At 37.3% G+C, this 19,877-nt stretch overlaps 3 protein-coding genes across 9 annotated transcripts; 1 reads left to right on the forward strand and 2 right to left on the reverse strand.

The window, feature by feature from the left end:
* Window positions 1-489: 489 nt before the first annotated feature.
* Window positions 490-5,175, forward strand: LOC120087218 (ribonuclease 2-like). Its single transcript, XM_039044131.2, has 8 exons — window positions 490-882; window positions 1,591-1,619; window positions 2,077-2,150; window positions 2,497-2,598; window positions 2,734-2,737; window positions 3,489-3,580; window positions 4,183-4,344; window positions 4,886-5,175. Exons 1-8 carry the CDS (start codon window positions 665-667, stop codon window positions 5,030-5,032), a joined length of 828 nt encoding a protein of 275 aa, XP_038900059.1. The 5' UTR covers window positions 490-664; the 3' UTR covers window positions 5,033-5,175.
* A 1,079-nt stretch (window positions 5,176-6,254) lies between these two features.
* On the reverse strand, window positions 6,255-19,165 carry LOC120085616 (uncharacterized). Of its 7 annotated transcripts, XR_016532039.1 has the most exons (5): window positions 18,939-19,165; window positions 18,748-18,831; window positions 13,790-13,836; window positions 11,546-13,544; window positions 11,224-11,424 (listed from the first exon to the last, which is right to left on the reverse strand). XR_016532039.1 is itself a non-coding variant. In XM_039041690.2 (4 exons), the coding sequence occupies exons 1-3, from the start codon at window positions 19,050-19,052 to the stop codon at window positions 13,822-13,824; spliced, it is 213 nt and encodes a 70-aa protein (XP_038897618.1). In that variant the 5' UTR covers window positions 19,053-19,164; the 3' UTR covers window positions 6,255-6,587; window positions 13,790-13,821. The 7 variants fall into 7 exon arrangements, 6 of the variants coding, with proteins under 6 accessions (XP_038897618.1, XP_038897616.1, XP_038897620.1 ...); XM_039041690.2 differs by lacking the exons at window positions 11,224-11,424; window positions 11,546-13,544 and adding an exon at window positions 6,255-6,587 and having other exon boundaries at window positions 18,939-19,164; XM_039041688.2 differs by lacking the exons at window positions 11,224-11,424; window positions 11,546-13,544 and adding an exon at window positions 6,255-6,587 and having other exon boundaries at window positions 13,790-13,856; window positions 18,939-19,164.
* On the reverse strand, window positions 11,865-12,444 carry LOC150033735 (uncharacterized). Its single transcript, XM_090317050.1, has 2 exons — window positions 12,292-12,444; window positions 11,865-12,230 (listed from the first exon to the last, which is right to left on the reverse strand). Exons 1-2 carry the CDS (start codon window positions 12,442-12,444, stop codon window positions 11,865-11,867), a joined length of 519 nt encoding a protein of 172 aa, XP_090173176.1.
* Window positions 19,166-19,877: the final 712 nt, after the last annotated feature.

Raw genomic sequence — 19,877 nt, forward strand, 5'->3', positions numbered from 1 at the left:
TTCATTTAAATGAAAATTCCATTGAAAATATTTAAAGAATTGTAAAAAAAATATTTAATTAAAAATTTAAAAAAATGTTAGAGAAAAATAAAGGCGGGGAATTTTTCCACGTGGGGAGCCGATCCCTGCAGAATTCGCGCGGGGAATCCCCGTCCCGTTCCCGGGAAATTTGCGGGGACGGAGAATGGAATAGGGGGACGGGGAAGGGTTCTCCATCCCCGCCCTGCCCTGTGGACATCTCTAATTATACATAACCATGCTATTTTTGATCTATTCATCTAATTTCTAATACTTTGAAGTTGATAGTATAAAGTTTGATGCTAAGTGAAGAGAATTCATTCTGATTATTTTATATTACATTAATTCCTACCATTAGGCCACATTTACTATTAATTTAAATTAATTTAAATTTAATTCATCTCTTACCTTTAATTAAAATATTATTTATTTTTAATTTCTATATATAAGTTCAAGCATTAATTATTCAACACCTTCAAATACAAATATTAATTATCCAATATACTCGACAAATATTCAAATACAATATTAATTGAATGTTAATTTGTTACCTTTACCAATTCTTTTATATTCAAAATTTTTGGCATCGACAAGGTCGCCGTCGTCGTCGTCGTCGTCCTGTTGGGGGAGCAATTTACCGATCAGGATGCTCCCTCTCTCCGTCGTTCCCTTCATCTTTCTTCTTCAATTCAGTCTCTCTCTTGCATCAACTTCCTTGAATCAGCCTTCGGATGCCATAATTTTCCCGATCAAGGACGGACGACAGCAGAGAGAATTCGATTACTTCAAATTGGCCCTACAATGGCCTGGTACTATCTGCAAGGCCACTCGCCATTGTTGTTCCTCCAACGCATGCTGTAATCGGTGACTGCTTCTTCTCCTTTTCAGACCATATTGATATACCCCATTTAGAATGCTTTACTAATCGTTCCTTTCGTTTGAGGATTATGTTTTATAGTTGTTTGCTATAAAATTTTCCATTTAGTCATGCTGCTTGATGTGAAAAAGTGGTAGAAGTTATATAGTTGTGTATTATGCATCATCGAACCTTCCGTTTTCTTTCGGCCCAATTGTTGGGTATGATTTTGCTGGCTGATAGGGAATCAAAGTGAAATAAGCATGCTGTTTACTCATAGAATTTTGGACTCCTTATAGTTATAGATTTTTCAGGCTATGTTTAATTAGATTTCTTCCGGTTCCTCTTTTATTGAATGTAATAAAACTATCTCTAGTTACTTATTGAGTGTAAGGCTATCCAATATATTTAAGTTGTAGTAGCTCTCCAATAACCTTTCATGGATTTAAATTTGAGCATCTTTTGGCACCAATATCTACGTTTCATGTTATTGCTATTAAGCAATTGGGTATTTCGGCATTGAATGAATTGCAATGGAGATGACCCCAAAAAGTAGATGAGAAAGGTTATTAGAGACCATTGATAGAATAAAAATTCAGAGTTTCGCCCATCTGTTGTAACCTGTATTCCATATTTTCTTGAGGGTTCTTCTAAATTCTATGGATGGTCTTTTTCATTGTTCATAGACTTACGTACATTTATCTCTTCTTTGGTAGATCTGGTGCTTTTGCTGACTTTACAATTCGTAAGTTGAAGCTACAAGCATTGCTTCCACAATTCCAAAATAAGAAGCACAGACAACTTGACACGGAATGGAGATATATAGATATGACAACAATACATTTTAATTATATATGTTATTTTAATATCTTCATACATCTTAATCATTCTCATTTTCAAAATATTCTTCAATTTATGATATATTGACATTTGACTGTGAAACAAGCAGTAAACATGTGATGTTTTAAGAAGTTGTAGACAATTTTCTAAATGGTGCAATGCCCTACAACAAGATATTTGAAAAACTCTATAACCAAATTGACATTTCTGTTAATGAATCAATATTTAATGAATAAAATAAAGTTGAGCATGTTCATGTACTGATATGAGTTTAAATAGTTTTATGTATGTGGACCTCAAAATTTATTATTCGCTTCTGTATAACTATGCATTGAATTTGTAATCTCTTACTTGTGTGATAGATGGGTTATGGCCTGATTATAATGATGGAACGTGGCCTGCATGTTGTGCTGGAAAAAAATTTAACGAGAAGGAGGTACGTTGTTATTAAAGTTAGGCTGTTGATGTCACATTATAGTCAGTGCAAAAAATTGGATCTAGGTAGCCCTATTTCTTCGAATGTTCAAATATCTGTAACCATGCTAGTGTTTTGGGTTTGTACCAAAACCTGCATCCTCAAAAGCTTGAACCAAGAAACCCATGTATCTTATGGGAAAGCATTAGTGCAAGTTGAAGAGCTAAAACAAAGCATTTTCAGCCTGATTTTCATATGTTATTGTCGGTTTTATTTTGATTATTGTGCCGTTCAATTTTTTTTTGCAATTGATACATTGTTTGGCATAAGTCATTTTTGTAACATCCTGCATCTTTTATTCTTGCAGATTCATACCTTACTTGATCCCCTGAAGAAATATTGGCCATCTTTGAGTTGTAATTCACCTTCAACTTGCCATGGTGCGAAGGGATCATTTTGGGCTCATGAGGTGACCATCACTAATACAAGATATATTTGGTGTAAATTTGCACTGATGATACCCAAGTTTTAATTGATGATTCTTTTTTTTTTTTTTCCCATTTCTTGTTCCCGTGATGGCTGAATTGGCTACTGCATTGGGTAGTGGGGTAATGATCCTTGGCTTCTCTCACTTGGATACTATAATTTATATTATATAATACATTGAGGTTGAGGCTTTACTTCTTTTATTGAATTTTTCTGATTGGCAAAGGACAGATCTCTAGATTTCACCTTTGCACTCTCTCCTGTAAAATATTAATTTGTCACGATAGTGGACAAGTATATTCATTTCTAAAGGCGTTCACATCATGGCCATATATGTTCTATCCATTGCACAATGATATCCCATAAAAAATATTCATTTCTAGAGGCGTCCACATCATGGCTACATGTGTTCTATGCATTGAACAATGATATCCCATAAAAATATTCATTTCTATAGGCGTTCACATCATGGCCATATATGTTCAATGCATTATACAATGATATCCCATACAAAAATGTATAGTGTTCTATGCATTGAACAATGATATCCCATAAAAATATTCATTTCTATAGGCGTTCACATCATGGCCATATATGTTCAATGCATTATGCAATGATATCCCATACAAAAATGTATTTTTCTATCATATATCTTGGACCAATGCTTCTCAACTTTGATGGTGGCCTTCATTATCCACGTAGAGTTGGTCCTTGATTGGATGTGACAACGTACCTTTTTCGTAATTTACTACATTTTAAGACAATAATTTGATATGTTCATTTTATTGTTTTGATGTCAACGTTGGAAGTAAAGCATATTTTATGTACTTCCCATGCATTGGTTTTCTCATATCGTATTTCTATGGCATGCAGAGAAGCATGGAACTTGTTCTTATCCAGTAGCTCGTGATGAATACAGTTACTTTTTAACTACTCTCAATGTCTATTTCAAATATAATGTCACAGTAAGTCCTGGAATGATGTTACCCTTCTACATTTGCTCTAAAATCAATAGATCAGACTAGGCTGCTTGCTGTTTAGTTCCACATTGGTTTGCTATTGTTGATGACTCGATTTTTATTTCTCTTATTTGGTAAATGTTACTGATGACTTTCCTTTGCATATCAGTTTGCAGATTAGTTTCACATTAGTTTTCTAGATTGTTTAAGCTGTGGTCACTGCTATTTTATGGTTAATGGCGTACTAGATTGCAGAGAATAATTTAATGATTGAGAACAATCAGATAAGTATTTGGGGTATTCTAGGTTAATAGGACGCAAGAACCTAAACTATGGGGTTATAGCCGCGTGAATTGGGAACCTCATACCATTCCGAAGGTCAATGGCCATTATTGAACTCAAAGAGAAATTAAAATTTAATTAAGTATTTGACTACTGAAATACATCTATGGAAATTGAAATAATTACTTCATTGGATAACCATTTGGTTTTTTTAAAATTAAGCTTATAAATACTACTTAGTTTTTTTTTTTTTAGCGTTTTTAAAACTACTTTGCTATATTTGTTTACCTTTCAGTTTGGTTACTAATGAACATCTTATGTCCCAGAAAGTTCTAAATGATGCTGGATATGTACCTTCAAATACTGAGAAATATCCTCTGGGAGGAATCATTTCAGCAATTCAGAATGCTTTTCATGCCACCCCTTCATTGGAATGTAAAAATGGTGCAGTGGAGGAACTTTATTTATGTTTCTACAAGGACTTCAAGGTATCTTGCTCTTCTTACATTTGCAAATTAGGTTTCAAATTGATTTCCTTAACTGAAAGAACTGCATGAAAAGCCTTAAAATTAAATTGAACAGGACTTTGAACAATTCCCTATGTTGATGCTTATTGTATTGGTATTAAACTTAAATTACAAGTTTAGTCTCCAAACTTTAAACTGTGTTTGTTTGGTCGCTGAACTTTCAAAAGTTTTTATGTCTAACAAGTCCTTGAATCATTAAACTTTCAATTTTTTATTCCATAACTTTCTGAATCTTCAATTTTTTTTTTAATAGATCATTTGATTTATTTCATATTTTTTAAAATTCATTAATCTCAAATAAAATCGGAAGTTTAGGGCTCCGTTCGATGTAAAAAACTATGTGAAAGACCTATTAGACAAAAATGGAAGGACATAAACCTCAAATTTCATGACTAAACTTGTAATACAGCCTTGTGTTAATTATCCTTCTTGACTAAGTTGATCCCATTGATGTTTATTGGATATATTTTGGGTTCCTGAAATGATGTTTTATTTATTGCAGCCTCGTGACTGTGCTCAGACCCACTCACAGAATGGTATCATTTCTTCAAAATTTTCATGTCCCAAATATGTGAGCTTACCAGCATATAAGCCTGAAGCCAAGATTTTCAAGTTCACCCATTCAAGTAGGCAATATTTAAGTGCTTAATTTTCACTCTTTTGATGTCATTTCTCTGCTTGAGATGTATATGAATCTGTAATGTGTTATGTTTCTAATACTTTACCTTTTGGAAGACCTAAAGTTGGAATTTTATACGCTGAACATTTAATTTGATCAATCACTTTCTTGAACTATGTGGTTTGTTACCATTGTATCTCTGAACTTTTGATATCATCAATTAGTGTCTTATAGTTTGTTAGTTGGCTGTAATTTGTTAATTTTTTCTCAAATTTTCTAAAGAGATTTCTCTAACCCAAAAACTAAAAATTAAGGTTCTGATAACCACTTTTTTTAAAAAAATACATAAATAAATAAAATAAAATAACCCTATTTCTTTCATATTTCTTATGATAATATGCAATTTTCTTAAATACCATGGTTGAACTCTTAGTCAAATTCTAAAAACAAAAACAAATTTAATTTTTTTTTTTTAAGTTTTAAAATTTTGTTTGGTTATTTAAACCATCGGTAAAAATGAGAGAACAAATGAAGAAATTTGAAGGTAGAAGTTATGTCTATAGATTTAATTTTCAAAAATAAAAATACAAAAAAAAAAAATTTACTAAACGAGGTCTAAAAGAATATTTGTACGGAGAAAACATCTGTCATTCATTGTATTACACCCTTTAGGTTATGTATACCACCTTATTTTGACGTTTCTACTCTAGGAATACATAACCTAGTTCAAGATACATGCCGATTTGAAGGTAATTATAGCAAACCCCATAATTCAATGCTGTTTTGCGCAATTTTCCAAAAAAAAAAATGACAAAATTTGATAAAAACGCATAGAGTAATATAGTTTACGGGTTGTTAATGCATTTTATGATATTTTAATTTGATTAAATTGAATTTATTTATAATCAAGGATGGTTCATGAATAGTTCTAAAAAAAAAACTTCCATAAATTTGTGCCATATTTCAATTTTTAAGTTGGGAGAAATCTTATAATAAATTCGATCCAACATCTACAAAAGATATTCTTTTTTTTTTCTTTTCTTCATTTCTTTCTTACAATATGTAGAGTTTTAAATTGGGAGAAATCTTATAATAAATTCTATCCAACATCTGGAACTACAAAAGGTATTCTTTTTTTCTTTTATTTTCTTTATTTCTTTCTTACCATATATAGAGTGGAGTATAAAACTCAGACTTTAATAAATTAAGCTATGCTCCTCTTTACATGTGCTAAAAAGTATTTACACAAAAGTTTAACGGTGCCGAGTCAACGAATTTTTTTAAATGGTAAAACATACATCCAATTTGAGAATCAATAATGACACCAACGACATTAAATTCAACTCAACAGTGAGAAACTTGCTAGGCCTCCCCCATCTGACAGAAACAATGGATTGTTTCAAATGATTCAAGTAGGATAATTGTGTAAAAAATGAAGCTCACGTTTTATACAAAATACTCCATTTTTATTTGGGGGAAAAAAAAAAAGGAGTTACACCTTTTACATGGGGTTCATCCTGCATAACTATGGGTACAAAACTTGACCTACAAGACACCTCATGTGATTGTTTCCTCCTGTGCTAAACTGAGGACATAGGTAAGAGAGAAGAAAAATACAAAAAGTTAGGCAAAAACTGAACAAATGCTCACCATCATGGGAATAGCCAGAAAACAAATTGCGAGGCATTTAAGATGATAAATGGTACATGGATAAATCTGTTAGGATACCTCAACATAAACACTCAAGAACAACAAAGAATATAAAGAATATTGGGAGTGTTTGGTTCACCAATTTGAGTCTGGTTGAGTTGGTAAAAATTACCAACTTAATATTTTAACACATCAACTTAGTTGTTGAGTTGGTTATTTACCAACTCACCCCAACTCAATTCAGCACCTCTAACACAGACTTTTTGACTTAAATCAACTTAGCACCTCTAATACATACTTTCTGATCTAATCAACATTACTACGTCCCAAACATAGACTTTTTAACTCTACAAACAATTATTACCAACTCAATTCAACTCATCTACGTGCGTCAAATGCCACTTAAATGATAGAAATATATATATTATAATATCAATGAGGAAATTACAATAACATAGACTTTTATAGGGCTCTCTCTCCCTAAATTCCCACAATGGAAATTTTACCGAAATGATCCATACTTTGATTCCAACTCACTTACTCATATGACCATTCTAATAACCATACTAATAATTCTATTATTTTCCTAACTAGGGGTTTTAAGGGATCATGAACTCAGCAGATTAGAGGACTGGAATTGGGAAGTCAATGTTCTAGTTAGTGTTCCTTAAAATGCGAGGCAACTAACACAGTATAGCCCTTTTTAGGACAGATACGAGGCTGGAGGGTTTTTTTCTTACTAGAAAAAGGAAGTTGATAGGTATTTTTTAAGAGTGTGGCGTCCTTAATTTCATCAAACAAAATAAGGGAGACATGGAGGGGTTGAGGCACCCTTGATTTGCTTTTGTTCACAAGTGAAACACTGGTTCTTATACTTTCCAACTCCGAGTAAACATCTTGATAAAGGAACCATCAAATCTCTCAAAAGTTTCTTTTTCTGGAAAAAAAAAAAAAAAAACTTATCTTGTTTCTTAATGATGTAATCAAAGTTTATTTTCAATTTTAAAGATCAAAGAGCACTCAAGCTTCATTTCATAGTTGAAAAATATTCAGGATTCATCACAAGCTCATTACTGCCGTGGAATAAATCTGACCGTCAACCATAGTATGAAATGGTTTATGAATTTTATTGAAAAGAGAAGAGAAGAAAAGAAACACAGATTTACGTGGAAACCCTAGATTAGGGAGAAAAACCACGATAGGAGAATTTTTATTCTTTTAATTTTTCTGATACACAGTACTCAACACATGACAGGTATAAATAACCAAACAGAGAGAAACCCTAGACAGTAGATACTAAGAAAAAGACTAAAATGCCCTTAGGGCTAAAACACCATTTCAACACTCTCCCTCAAGTTGGGACATAAATATCAATGAGACCCAACTTGCTAATACAAGTGTCAAACATCTGTCTAAGTAAGCCCTTAGTCAGAACATCCGCAATCTGTTGACTGGATGGAACATAGGGAACACAAATACTACCGTTGTCAAGTTTCTCTTTGATAAAATGTCGGTCAATCTCAATATGTTTGGTTCTGTCATGCTGAACAGGGTTATTAACAATATTGATAGCAGCCTTGTTGTCACAGTAGAGTCTCATCGGGTCATGACTCTCTTGATGAAGATCTACTAATACCTTCTTCAACCAAATTTCCTCACAGATACCCAAGCTCATAGCTCTGTATTCAGCTTCGGCACTACTTCTAGCCACAACACCCTGTTTCTTACTCCTCCATGTAACGAGATTTCCCCATACGAAGGTACAATACTCCGAGATTGACTTCCTGTCAATAGCGGAACCGGCCCAGTCTGAGTCAGTGTAGGCTTCGATGCATCTTCTATCATTTTTCCTAAACATCAAGCCCTTCCCAGGTGTTGACTTTAGATATCTCAGAATCCGGTAACAGCTTCTATGTGTCTCTCACACGGGGCTTACATAAACTGGCTTACCAAACTCACAACATATGAAATATCAGGTCTGGTGTGTGAGAGATATATCAGCTTCCCTACAAGACGTTGATATCTCTCCTTGTTCACCGGTACATCATCTACTGAGTTTACCAGATTATTGTTGACCTCAACTGGAGTATCTGCAAGTTTACATCCAGTCATCCCAGTCTCTTGTAGAAGATCTAACGTATATTTTCTTTGAGACACTGAGATCCCTTTCTTTGATCTTGCTACCTCCATGCCTAGGAAGTACCTCAAGGAACCAAGATCTTTAATTTCAAACTCCTCTGCCATTTTCTGTTTCAGGTTGTCAATTTCTACAGAATCATTCCCTGACAGAATAATATCGTCAACATATATCAGCTTCCCTACAAGACGTTGATATCTCTCCTTGTTCACTGGTACGTCGTCTACTGAGTTTACCAGATTATTGTTGACCTCAACTGGAGTGTCTGCAGGTTTACATCCAATCATCCCAGTCTCTTGTAGAAGATCTAACGTATATTTTCTTTGAGACACTGAGATCCCTTTCTTTGATCTTGCTACCTCCATGCCTAGAAAGTACCTCAAGGAACCAAGATTTTTAATTTCAAACTCTGCCATTTTCTGTTTCAGCTTGTCAATTTCTACAGAATCATTCCCTGACAGAATAATATCGTCAACATATATGATTAACACTGCTACTTTTCCTGATATTGATTTCTTAGTGAACAGGGTGTGATCAGAGTGACCTTGAATGTACCCCTAGGTTTTGACAAAGGTAGTGAACTGATCGAACCAGGCTCTAGGGGACTGTTTCAAACCATACAAAGACTTCTTTAGCTTGCACACCGGACTCCCAAACTGTGCTTCAAACCCTGGAGGAGGGGTCATATAAAACTTTTCTTCTAACTCACCATTTAGAAACGCATTTTTTATATCCAACTGATATAGAGGCCAGTCTAGGTTCACAGCAACAGAGAGAAGAACCCGAATAGTGTTGAGTTTTGCCACTGGCGAGAATGTTTCTGAGTAGTCCACCCCATATGTTTGAGTGAACCCTTTCGCGACTAATCTGGCCTTATATCTGTCGAGAGTCTTATCGGACTTGTACTTGACTGTGAACACCCATTTGCACCCGACGGTTTTGTAACCTCTAGGAAGAACAACTAGATCCCATGTTTTGTTGGTCTTGAGAGCCCGCATTTCTTCCATGACTGCAGTTCGCCATTCAGGAATTTCCAGAGCCTTGTACACATTTCTCGGAATAGTCACAGTGTCCAGACTAGTGGTGAAGGTCTTGAATCTTATTGACAAGCTACTGTAAGATAAGAAGCTTTTCATAGAGTATTTGGTGCAGGACCTTGTTCCTTTTCGCAGGGCAATTGGTAAGTCTAGGGTGACATCAATTTCACTGGTCTTGTTACCCTTTTCCTCTGTATTCATCTGCTGCACATTTTCAGTCTTCTGAACATCACCAGGGGAAAATTCATTACTCTCATCCTCCCTAATTTTGTCAATAGTCGTTTCAGCGTTCACTACATTACTTTCAACAGAGTTATTATTATCAAGAATATGATTACCTTGAGTTGGCTCTGGTTCTGACTCTTGAACACTTTCCGGTGGAGTAGCAGGGGAAACTATTTTCTTTCGTAGATTCTTCCGATAGTAGGTTATCCAAGGAACTTGTTTTGTAGGAAGGATAGGATTGTCGGGAATGGGAGGGCCAGGATTAGTGTCAAGAATTGGTTCAAGAAACAAGTCTACAGGAATGGAATAAGTGGATGACGTGTTAGTCTCTTCACTCGAAGTCTCCCCCTGAAGAGGACTAACAGGAAAGAAAGGTTTATCTTCTAGAAAGGTAGCATCCATGGTGATAAAGTACTTTCGAAAAGATGGCTGATAACATTTGTAGCCCCGTTGATGGAGCGGATACCCAACAAAGACACATTTTTTAGCCCTAGGAGCGAATTTACTGTGGGAAACATGATTATGAACAAACACCGTACACCCAAACACTTGAAGAGGAACATCTGGGAAAAGTCGGGTAGAAGAGAAGGATTCTTTGAAATGGGCTAAGGGGGCTGGAACTTGAGAACACGGAAAGACATTCGATTAATGAGATGGGCTGCAGTGAGTACAGCATCGTCCCATAGGTACGAAGGTATGGATGCAGGAATCATGAGTGCCCGAGCAACCTCAATAAGGTGACGGTTTTTCCATACGGCCACCCCATTTTGTTGTGGGGTATAGGTATAGGAGTTTTGGTTGATGATACCTTTAGAATTTAAAAACTCACGGAGGGACTGATTAACGAACTCACGGCCATTGTCACTCCGAAGGATAGCAATTTTAGTATTGAACTGGGTTTCGACCGTGGTGTAGAATTGCTGAAAGACTGTAGTCACTTCAGACTTATCCGTAAGAAGGAACGCCCATGTAAGACGAGTGTGATCATCTATGAAGGTGACAAACCACCGCTTACCCGACATGGTTGTGATATTAGATGGGCCCCACACATCAGTATGTATCAGGTGGAAAGGTTGGGAAGGTTTATAAGGCCGGGAAGTAAAAGACACCCGAGGTTGTTTTGCACGAATACACACATCGCAAGATAAAGATGAAATATTAACATTACGAAATAAATGGGGAAATAAATACTTCATATAATGAAAATTCGGATGTCCAAGACGAAAATGCCATAACAGGAAATCAATTTCAGAAATAGTAAGGGAAGATAGTAAACAAGTGCTAGAAAAACTCCTCGATGAAGCATCCTCCAAGAGGAAGTAGAGCCCCCTACTGTGCCGGGCAGTGCCAATCGTCTTCCTCGAGCTCAGGTCCTGAAACAAAACATTATCCGGTGAGAAAATGACATTACAATTCAGATCTCTGGTTATTTTACTGACAGATAGCAGATTATAAGATATCTTTGGCACATGCAAGACATTCTGTAAAATCAACCTTGAATAGGAGATAAGTGACCTTTCCCAGCAACGGAAGCAAAAGACCCATCTATAATTTGTATTCTCTCGTTTCCCGCACTTGGATAATAAGAGAGGAATTGATCAGATGATCCAGTTAGGTGATCCGTTGCTCCTGAGTCAAGGATCCACGATTCATCCCCTTTGAATAAGAAGCTAAAGGACTGAGAAGTACCTGATTGCGCGACATTGTTGGTTCCAACCATGCTTGACTCTACCTGGCTAGTGGTTGATGATGTACCAACCCTTGTTTCACTGACAAGGGCCCAACCGTTTTTTGACTTATCATTCGCAGACCATCACTTGCCATTCGGTGGGCGACCATGTAACTTCCAGCATTGATCTTTGGTGTGCCACGGTTTCTTACAATGCTCACAGATTGGTGGGGATGTTCTATTCTGTTTGTCGCTCTCTGGTCCCGAAGACTTGGCTCCAAATGCAGCAGAATCTAAGTGGTTGTTGCTAGTGTCATTCATAGCCCTGGTTCTGTCCTCTTCTAACCTGACCTCTACGCATACTTCCATTAGAGATGGTATTGGTCTCTGTCCCAAAATCCGACTTCGGACACCATCAAATTTAGGGTTTAAGCCAGCCAGAAAATCACACCCGGTCCGCCTCCTCAATCTTTGAGTACTGAACTCCGTCAACAGGACAATTCCACACGACTTCGCGGCACAAGTCCATTTATTGCCACAGCGGGAACAATTTATTGAAATAAGATGTTACGTTAAGAGTCCCTTGTTTGCACTCATGAACATGTTTCCTCAAGGAATAAAGACGTGAGGCATTTTGCCTCTGTGAATAGAGCTTCTGGACAGCTTCCCAAATATCCCAAGCGAAAGCTGAGTACAGAAGTGGCTTCCCGATCTGGGGTTCCATGCTGTTTATCAGAATTGAGCGAAGAAGAGAGTCCTCTCCTTTCCATATACATTCCTGGGATCACCGGGGCTTGGTTTTGGTATGTCTCCAGTTAGATACCCAAACTTGTGACGTCCCTCAAGGACCATTCTTACCAATTGGGACCAAGAAAAGTAATTCTCGCCGTTAAGTTTCTCACCAATAGACATCCCTGCAGAGTTCCCCATAGAATTAGATATAATATTTGCTACAGGTAAAGTAGAGTAAACATTTACCGGTGTTTCTGAGCATAAAGAGAAGTCTGAATGTGGATGAAAATTAGTTGTAGGATTTGTCGTGGATCTAAGGGCCGATATTTGCTGCTGTAAGTTTGCCAACTGCTGTTCAAAACCAACAGTTCCGCCAGAATTTGCCATAGCTTGATTTTGCCCATAAATCCCTGGAAAGGTAGCTTCATTTTGGCTCGAGACGGACCAAAAGAAGGGCTGGGAACTGGCTGACCATACTGGCTCGACTGGACCGGATTTGGCTGGACCTGAACCGGTTGGTTCGGCTGGACCGGCTGAGAAGAGTGGGTCATCCACGAACGATCTGGAACGTATGCTAGGGCCGGCGGCTGACTTGCAAACGCAAGCTAGAGATCGACTGAAGACCGCCAGTCACAAACGGTGATGTTGGGCTGTGCAAAAACTCCCGAGGCAGGTGATTTCTCGTGCATCGGTGGGATATGAGGCAAAATATGGTGGAAATCAGATGGGTCGCGGTCAGTACAGCTTCGATCGGTCGCTGGTCTGATGGGATCCGTGTAATCCGTTGGTCCGTGCGTCGTGGAGGAGCTCAGATCTGTGTGCCGATCGGGTCTAGGAGCTCCGGTGGTCGGGTCTGCAAAGGAAGTCCACTGGCTACAGATTTGACGATCGGGTCGGGTCGGGTCTGGCTGGAGGTTGGATCAGACATGGATTTGAAGAGTTGAGGCAAAGCGGCGTGAAAATAATCCTCAACGGCTTCTCTTATGGCTGCAGCAACTTCAGCGTTCATGGATCCTTTCGTTCCAATGGAGGTTTCTATTGGAGTCTCTGGTTTGTTCTCATCAATGACGGCCAGGGCTTCGTCGCCATGCTCTGATACCATATTGAAAAAAGAAGAGAAGAAAAGAAACACAGATTTACGTGGAAACCCTAGATCAGGAAGAAAAACCACGATAGGAGAATTTTTATTTTTTTAATTTTTCTGATACACAGGACAGGTATAAATAACCAAATAGAGAGAAACCCTAGACAATAGACACTGAGAAAAAGACTAAAACGCCCTTAGGGCTAAAACACCATTTCAACAAATTTAAATAATAATTCAAGCCAATTCATACCTAAATAATGAGCTCCACCACGAATCAGTCATTCAGTCATTGGCCTGCTATGTGGAAAGAGGGAATGCTGTGAGAAAAAGAGAAGACAGTATGTCTCGAGCTTACTTAGTGGAACAGAAACAAAAATGATCGCAAAAAAAAAAATTCAACCAAGACTAAAGATACTGCATAAAAGCAAGACTAAACCTTGCAAAGAATGCAATAACCCCTCAACGGAACACTAAATTGTATACAATCAAGACTAAAGATATTGCAAAGGATGCATATGAAAGATGTGTTCTCTTTGTAAAAAGAAGAATAACGAAGGATATATGGGCTATGCTTTACAGAATATCACTAACCAAATTTTTAGGATCTCATTCATAATAAAATTGAGTATTTAATGACCCAAAAGTAAAATAAAGTATTCTTCAACTGGGAGATACACAAACCTTTTTCTTAATCATTTTGGATCAAAACTCTCTCCCCAGCAAATAAAAACTCCATATTCGTATGTAATCAATTCTTTCATGTAGATAGTCTTATGTCTGACTTGATTAGTAGGAATTTAAATGGAAAATAGTCAGTTATCCTGCATTAAACCGCTACTATCCCACATCACGTGAATTTCAACCACAAACTCCTTGTTAAGGCTTGGTATAGCTAACGGCAGTAGGGTATAGCCAACAAAGGATTTCTCTGTTTTCTAACTCCAAGCATATTTCTCTTTCTTCAATTGATTAGTTAGGACCAAGCAACATCATATACACGCTCAAAAGCTTGGCTTACCCTCTTAGTCTTAATCCCACAAAATCACATAATTCCCGCAAGGAATCTGGTACAAGCCAAGTAGTCATAGATTCAATTTTATAAGTACACCCTTGAATTCATCAAGAAAGAACCAAAATGTGTAAATGTCATATTTTCTCAATATTTCATCATTTCCAGCCCCAACGTGTGTGTATTCTCTAAGTAACTCTACTTTAATGCTCAATAAGCTCATAAAATTCAACATCTGTTAAATTTCTTCTAGCCACATTATTCCAACACGTAGAGTATTCATGCTATTAAATGAAACCAGCCATCATCTTAACCACCGGCACAGCAAAAAGATCTTGACACTTCACTGCCAATGAAGGAGCCTCTATCTTTGACTCAACTTCGGTTGTTTCCCCCTTATTTCCACAGACTCATTTTGTCCTCCTTTCTCCCTTAAATTCTAGGAACCACTTTGAGCCAAATCTGGCTGGATTCTTTAAAAGAACCGTTCATTAACATTCATCAAACGTTGATCAACAATAGTAAGCCCTTCAGCGATTCAAGCGCAGGTCTCAATAGCGTAAAAAGGATTAAATGGAGATGAAGAAACATTGCCTCGATGATTAGTGTTCTGTTTTACTTCTACATTCATGCTTTAATCAGCTATTCAAATTGTCTAAAATCCTTCTGAAAATTCGAAATTATAGTTTCCAGCATGGTAAACGTTAACAATCTACCAAAGAAAGAGCTGATACATTATAATAAGAAGGAAGATGCAAAAAGATATTTAATGATCCTTATCTCTGCCCAATTTTGGAAGGTAGTAAATCATGTTTGCAAGCAATGTAAGTTTATCCAGTCATCATAACATTTCCTATCTATCCCATTTATATTCATGAAAGTAATTGCATTACTAAAATTGATTAACTTTCACAGAGTATTCTTAATAATCAAACCACCATGGATTCACCTAGTAGTGGACGAGAGCTAATGGACATAGTAAAAGGCTTAAAGGGAATCAGTTTAGACCATAGTCACTACCTAAAATACAATATCCTCAGAGTTAATCATAACCAAATGTGGTAAAGTTCGGTTGGTGAAAGTTGTCGAAGAATAATTGACCCATGTGAAAACAATTAGAACAAAGCGTTCCGTTAACCGCTCTTTTCTCACTACCCTGGAAGAAAAGCTTTTTTGCTAGAATTTGGTGTGGTAGCGTAATGGGTGATTTTAAATCAAAGGGTATAATCGACAAAAAAAAATAAGAACAAAAGCAACAGGGCCAAGGACATAACAACATTTGAATCAAAAGTTGCACCCTAGGACCAAAACAGGCCTAGGGGAGAGGGTTGACTTTGACCTTTGGCCCCAGGTGATGTGCTTGACCGAGCCTAACAAAATGCCTAAGAAGGCATACACAGACATGACCCGACCCAATGACATCGCCCTAAGACCAAAATGGTCTTTTAAGAAGGTGCTCAGTCTTGATCCTAGCAAGATGGCCAATGAGCCATGGCCTAACTCGAGAAGATGATTATCCTAATGTAGTTTCCAAACTTTATGGAGGATAACCTAGGTCATCTATTAATTTTTTTTATAAGAACAACTTTATTGAGAAAAAAATGAAAGAATACATGGGCATACAAAAAAAAACAAGCCCACAAAAAAGGAGAATCCCAGTACCATACAAAATCATGTTCATAGAATAATTATAAAAAACCTTTGAAATCGAAGTCCAATGAGAAACGTGAAAACGAACCAGAGATCACATTTCTCTAACATCCCTCTCAACACCCCTGAACACCCTACTATTCCTTTCACTCCATAACACCCAAAAAATAGCACAAACACTAGCAAGCCAAAGAAAACAACCTCTCTCCCCAAATAGCGGATTGAGGAAGAACTACTCGATCATATCTCTATCGTCTCTCTGACGAGCATACATCAAACCAAACGTCTGAAAGAATGATTCCCAAACAAAGCTCGAAAAATCACAATGCCAAAGAATATCGTCCAAGTCTTCCTCCGCCTTCCTACCCAGGATGCAACAAAAAGGCCCAACCAATGGCAGCATCTTCCTAACAAACCTATCCAACGTACTAATACGACTATGGAGAACCTGCCAAGTAAAGAATCCCACCTTCCTAGGAATCTTAATCCTCCACAACAACGAAAAGACAGACTCCCCCACAGGAGAAGGGTTAACCAAACACTAAGAAACGGATTTACATGAGAACCCTTCCAAAGGATTAGGACTCCAGACTCTCACATCTCTCCTCCCAAGGCGAAAGGGGTGACTCTCAAGAAGAGAAAGGAAGGCAATCACATCCATCGTTTCCCTATTGGAAAGAGCACGACGGAACCCGAAAGAGAATGAGCAAGAGCTCCCATTCCACACAAGATAATCTGTCACAAATGATTTTTAAGAGAAGACAAATGATACAACCAAGGGAAAAAAAGAACCACAAAGAGGTCTTTCCTCCACCCAGTGATCTTCCAAAAAATATGTCTCCCTCCCATCCCCCACCACACAGCGGACCCAAAGAACAAAAGTCGGGAGCTCTTTCATAATATCTTTCAAAAGATTCCCGTAAGTGCCGCCACTCGAGGGGGGGGGGGGGTTCATGTTTATTGACAATAATCCTTTGCCAAAGAGAATTGGGCTCAAAGGAAAAGCGCCATAGCCATTTGGCTAAAAGAGCTTTGTTTCAAGTCCCAAGGTCCCCAATTTCAAGACACCCCAAAGAAACCGATTTTTCGATAACCTCCCAACTAATAAGGTGCAAACCATACCTTTTCCTTCATCAATCCCTCACCAAAGGAAGTCATGCATTAATCTCTCCAAACACTTGCACACCTCCCCCGGAGCTCTAAAGAGAGAGAAGAAATAAATCGGAATGTCACTCAGGACCGACTTAATCAGAATAAGACGGCCCGCTTTAGAAAAGAAACTCTTTTTCCAAAAGCCAACCTACTTCGAACTTTGTCAATCACAGGGTCCGGATTATTCCAAAGAGGGAGGCCAAGGTAAGAAGAGGGAAGGCTTCCAACCTCACGACCAATCCACTCTGCCCACCTTTTAATCTTATCTCCCTCGCTATTGATACCCATGACACAAGACTTTCCCCTGTTAATCTTCAGACCCGACATCTCCTCAAAAAAAGCAAGAACGTGATTCAGCATCAAGAAAGAATTGACACTTCTAGAGCAGAAGAAAAGGTTATCATCCGCAAATTGGAGATGGGAGAGGGGGATCCTATCCTCACCCACCTGAAAGGGCTCAATAAGGTTACCTTCGACACACTTCATCACTATTATGCTGAGCACATCCACAACAATAAGAAAAAGAAAAGGGGATAGAGGATCTCCCTATCTCAGCCCTCTCATTGCCGTCACTTTGCCTCTAGGACTTCTATTGATAAGGAAGGAGTAGCTCACATTCCTCAAGCAACCCCACATCCACATGCGTCACTTATAACCAAATCCTTTCCTCTCTAAAACCTTATCCAGGAAGTTCCAATCCATGTGGTCGTAAGTTTTTCCAAAATCAATCTTAAACAACACCCCTTCCTTCTTTCTAGCTCTATAGTTCTCAACCACTTCATTGGCAACAAGAGCTTGATCCAGAATTTGCCTCCCCGCCATGAAGGGCCCTTGTGCTTCCAAAATAGTCAACGGGAGCACCCTCTTAAGTCGATTCACCAAAACTTTTGCCAAAATTGTGTACACACTTGTGATGAGACTAACTGGATGAAAGTCCTTAACTCTAGTCACAGACTCCTTCTTCGAGATCAGATAGACAAAAATTTCTAACATAGAGCGATTTAAAATCCCTCTTTCGCACAACTCTAGGGAAACTTTGACAAGGTCCTCCTTCACAAGAGACCAGTTCTCTTGATAGAAGGCCATTGTATTAATAAATAACTTCCTCCTCAACCTAGGTCATCTATTAATAAATATATCATTATAGCTTGATTATGGAATTCTCACTCTCAAATCCTAAAGCTTCTACCTCTCTCACTCTTTGACTTAAGCACCCAGAGTATTTGGTATTGTGTGTCGTGTTTTCCCCTCTAACAAAAAACAAAATTTACCATGGTCGAAGGACTTTTCTCCGTCTGAATATTGCCATCAACACAAGGTATACACACATTGCACATAAAAACCAATAACTCTGTATTTACGTTCAAGCTCCATCGGTAACACAATAAGAGAAATACCTCAGCAGATGGAATCGAATTCCGGTGTCGAACGGACTCGAGGTTCGAGATTCTAGCTTCCAGGGCTTCAAAATTCCGCTCCATCTGTATCAAGAGAGGGGAAAAAACCAACAACATCAAAAACAACGATCTGAAAACCTTCTTAGAAAGCGAACGAAGGTGAAAATTTTAAGGGTGAAAACAAAACTTGCATCAGATGAAAGAGCACATCGATGGGCCAGTAGATCTCTCCAGACGAAATGCGAAATGGAAGCAGATGTGGCCGCGAATCCAATACTGAACCAAAACAATCGAATTCTCAACATTTTCTCCTCTCGCCGGATTTTTCAAGAACGAGAAGCACAAGCTTCGCAAGCGTTACGACTCGTCGTTCTAGGCAAGGTTTTGGAAGAAGTACATGCTTTTGTTCAATTTCAAAACTTTTCGTTTTATTTTGAAAAAAAAAAACAAAAAAACAAAACATTTTCTTTTGATCTTGAACTATGAAACACAGACAGATTTACATGATACAAATGCGATCAAATACGGCCATAACTAAGATATGGATATAAGTCATTTTTTTTATATATATATTTCTAAAAAAATGAGGATACTAATACATTGAAGATATATTTTCTTTTTCTTCAAAAAAAATCTAGAGATAAATTTAGCATACAAGTTAATAACAATAGCACAAAATAGAATACAAACACTAAAATACAATACAAAAAAAGCAACATCTAAGATATTGAAGTATAATAGTTAATAAAATGTAATAGAAAAGTAACTCATATTACAAAGAAGAAAAATAATATTAGAGGGTGAAGTATGAAAATAAACAAAGAACTTCTCCATTGAATTGTTGAAGATATCCAAATGGTTTATATTTTGGTGGATTTTGCGGGGACTCAAATGTGAAGATGAAGATTAGATTATTCTAGTGTTTGGTCTTTTATTTATTTTTTTTTCCTTTTAGTTTTGGACGGAATAGTGAGCTTCTTAAATAGGTTGCCTAATTTTAGATTGGAAAAGATTAGATGAGTTGCTTATCTTTTTTTCTTTAAAAAGGTACACATAGAGATAGATACGTCAAATTGCGTGCCAGATACGTATATGAAAAGTATCTAGAAGTATCAGTATTCGATACGTGT

The sequence above is a fragment of the Benincasa hispida genome, chromosome 9 (genome assembly GCF_027475165.1).
Source record: "Benincasa hispida cultivar pf3 chromosome 9, pf3_genome.v1.1, whole genome shotgun sequence".
NCBI lineage: Eukaryota > Viridiplantae > Streptophyta > Magnoliopsida > Cucurbitales > Cucurbitaceae > Benincasa > Benincasa hispida.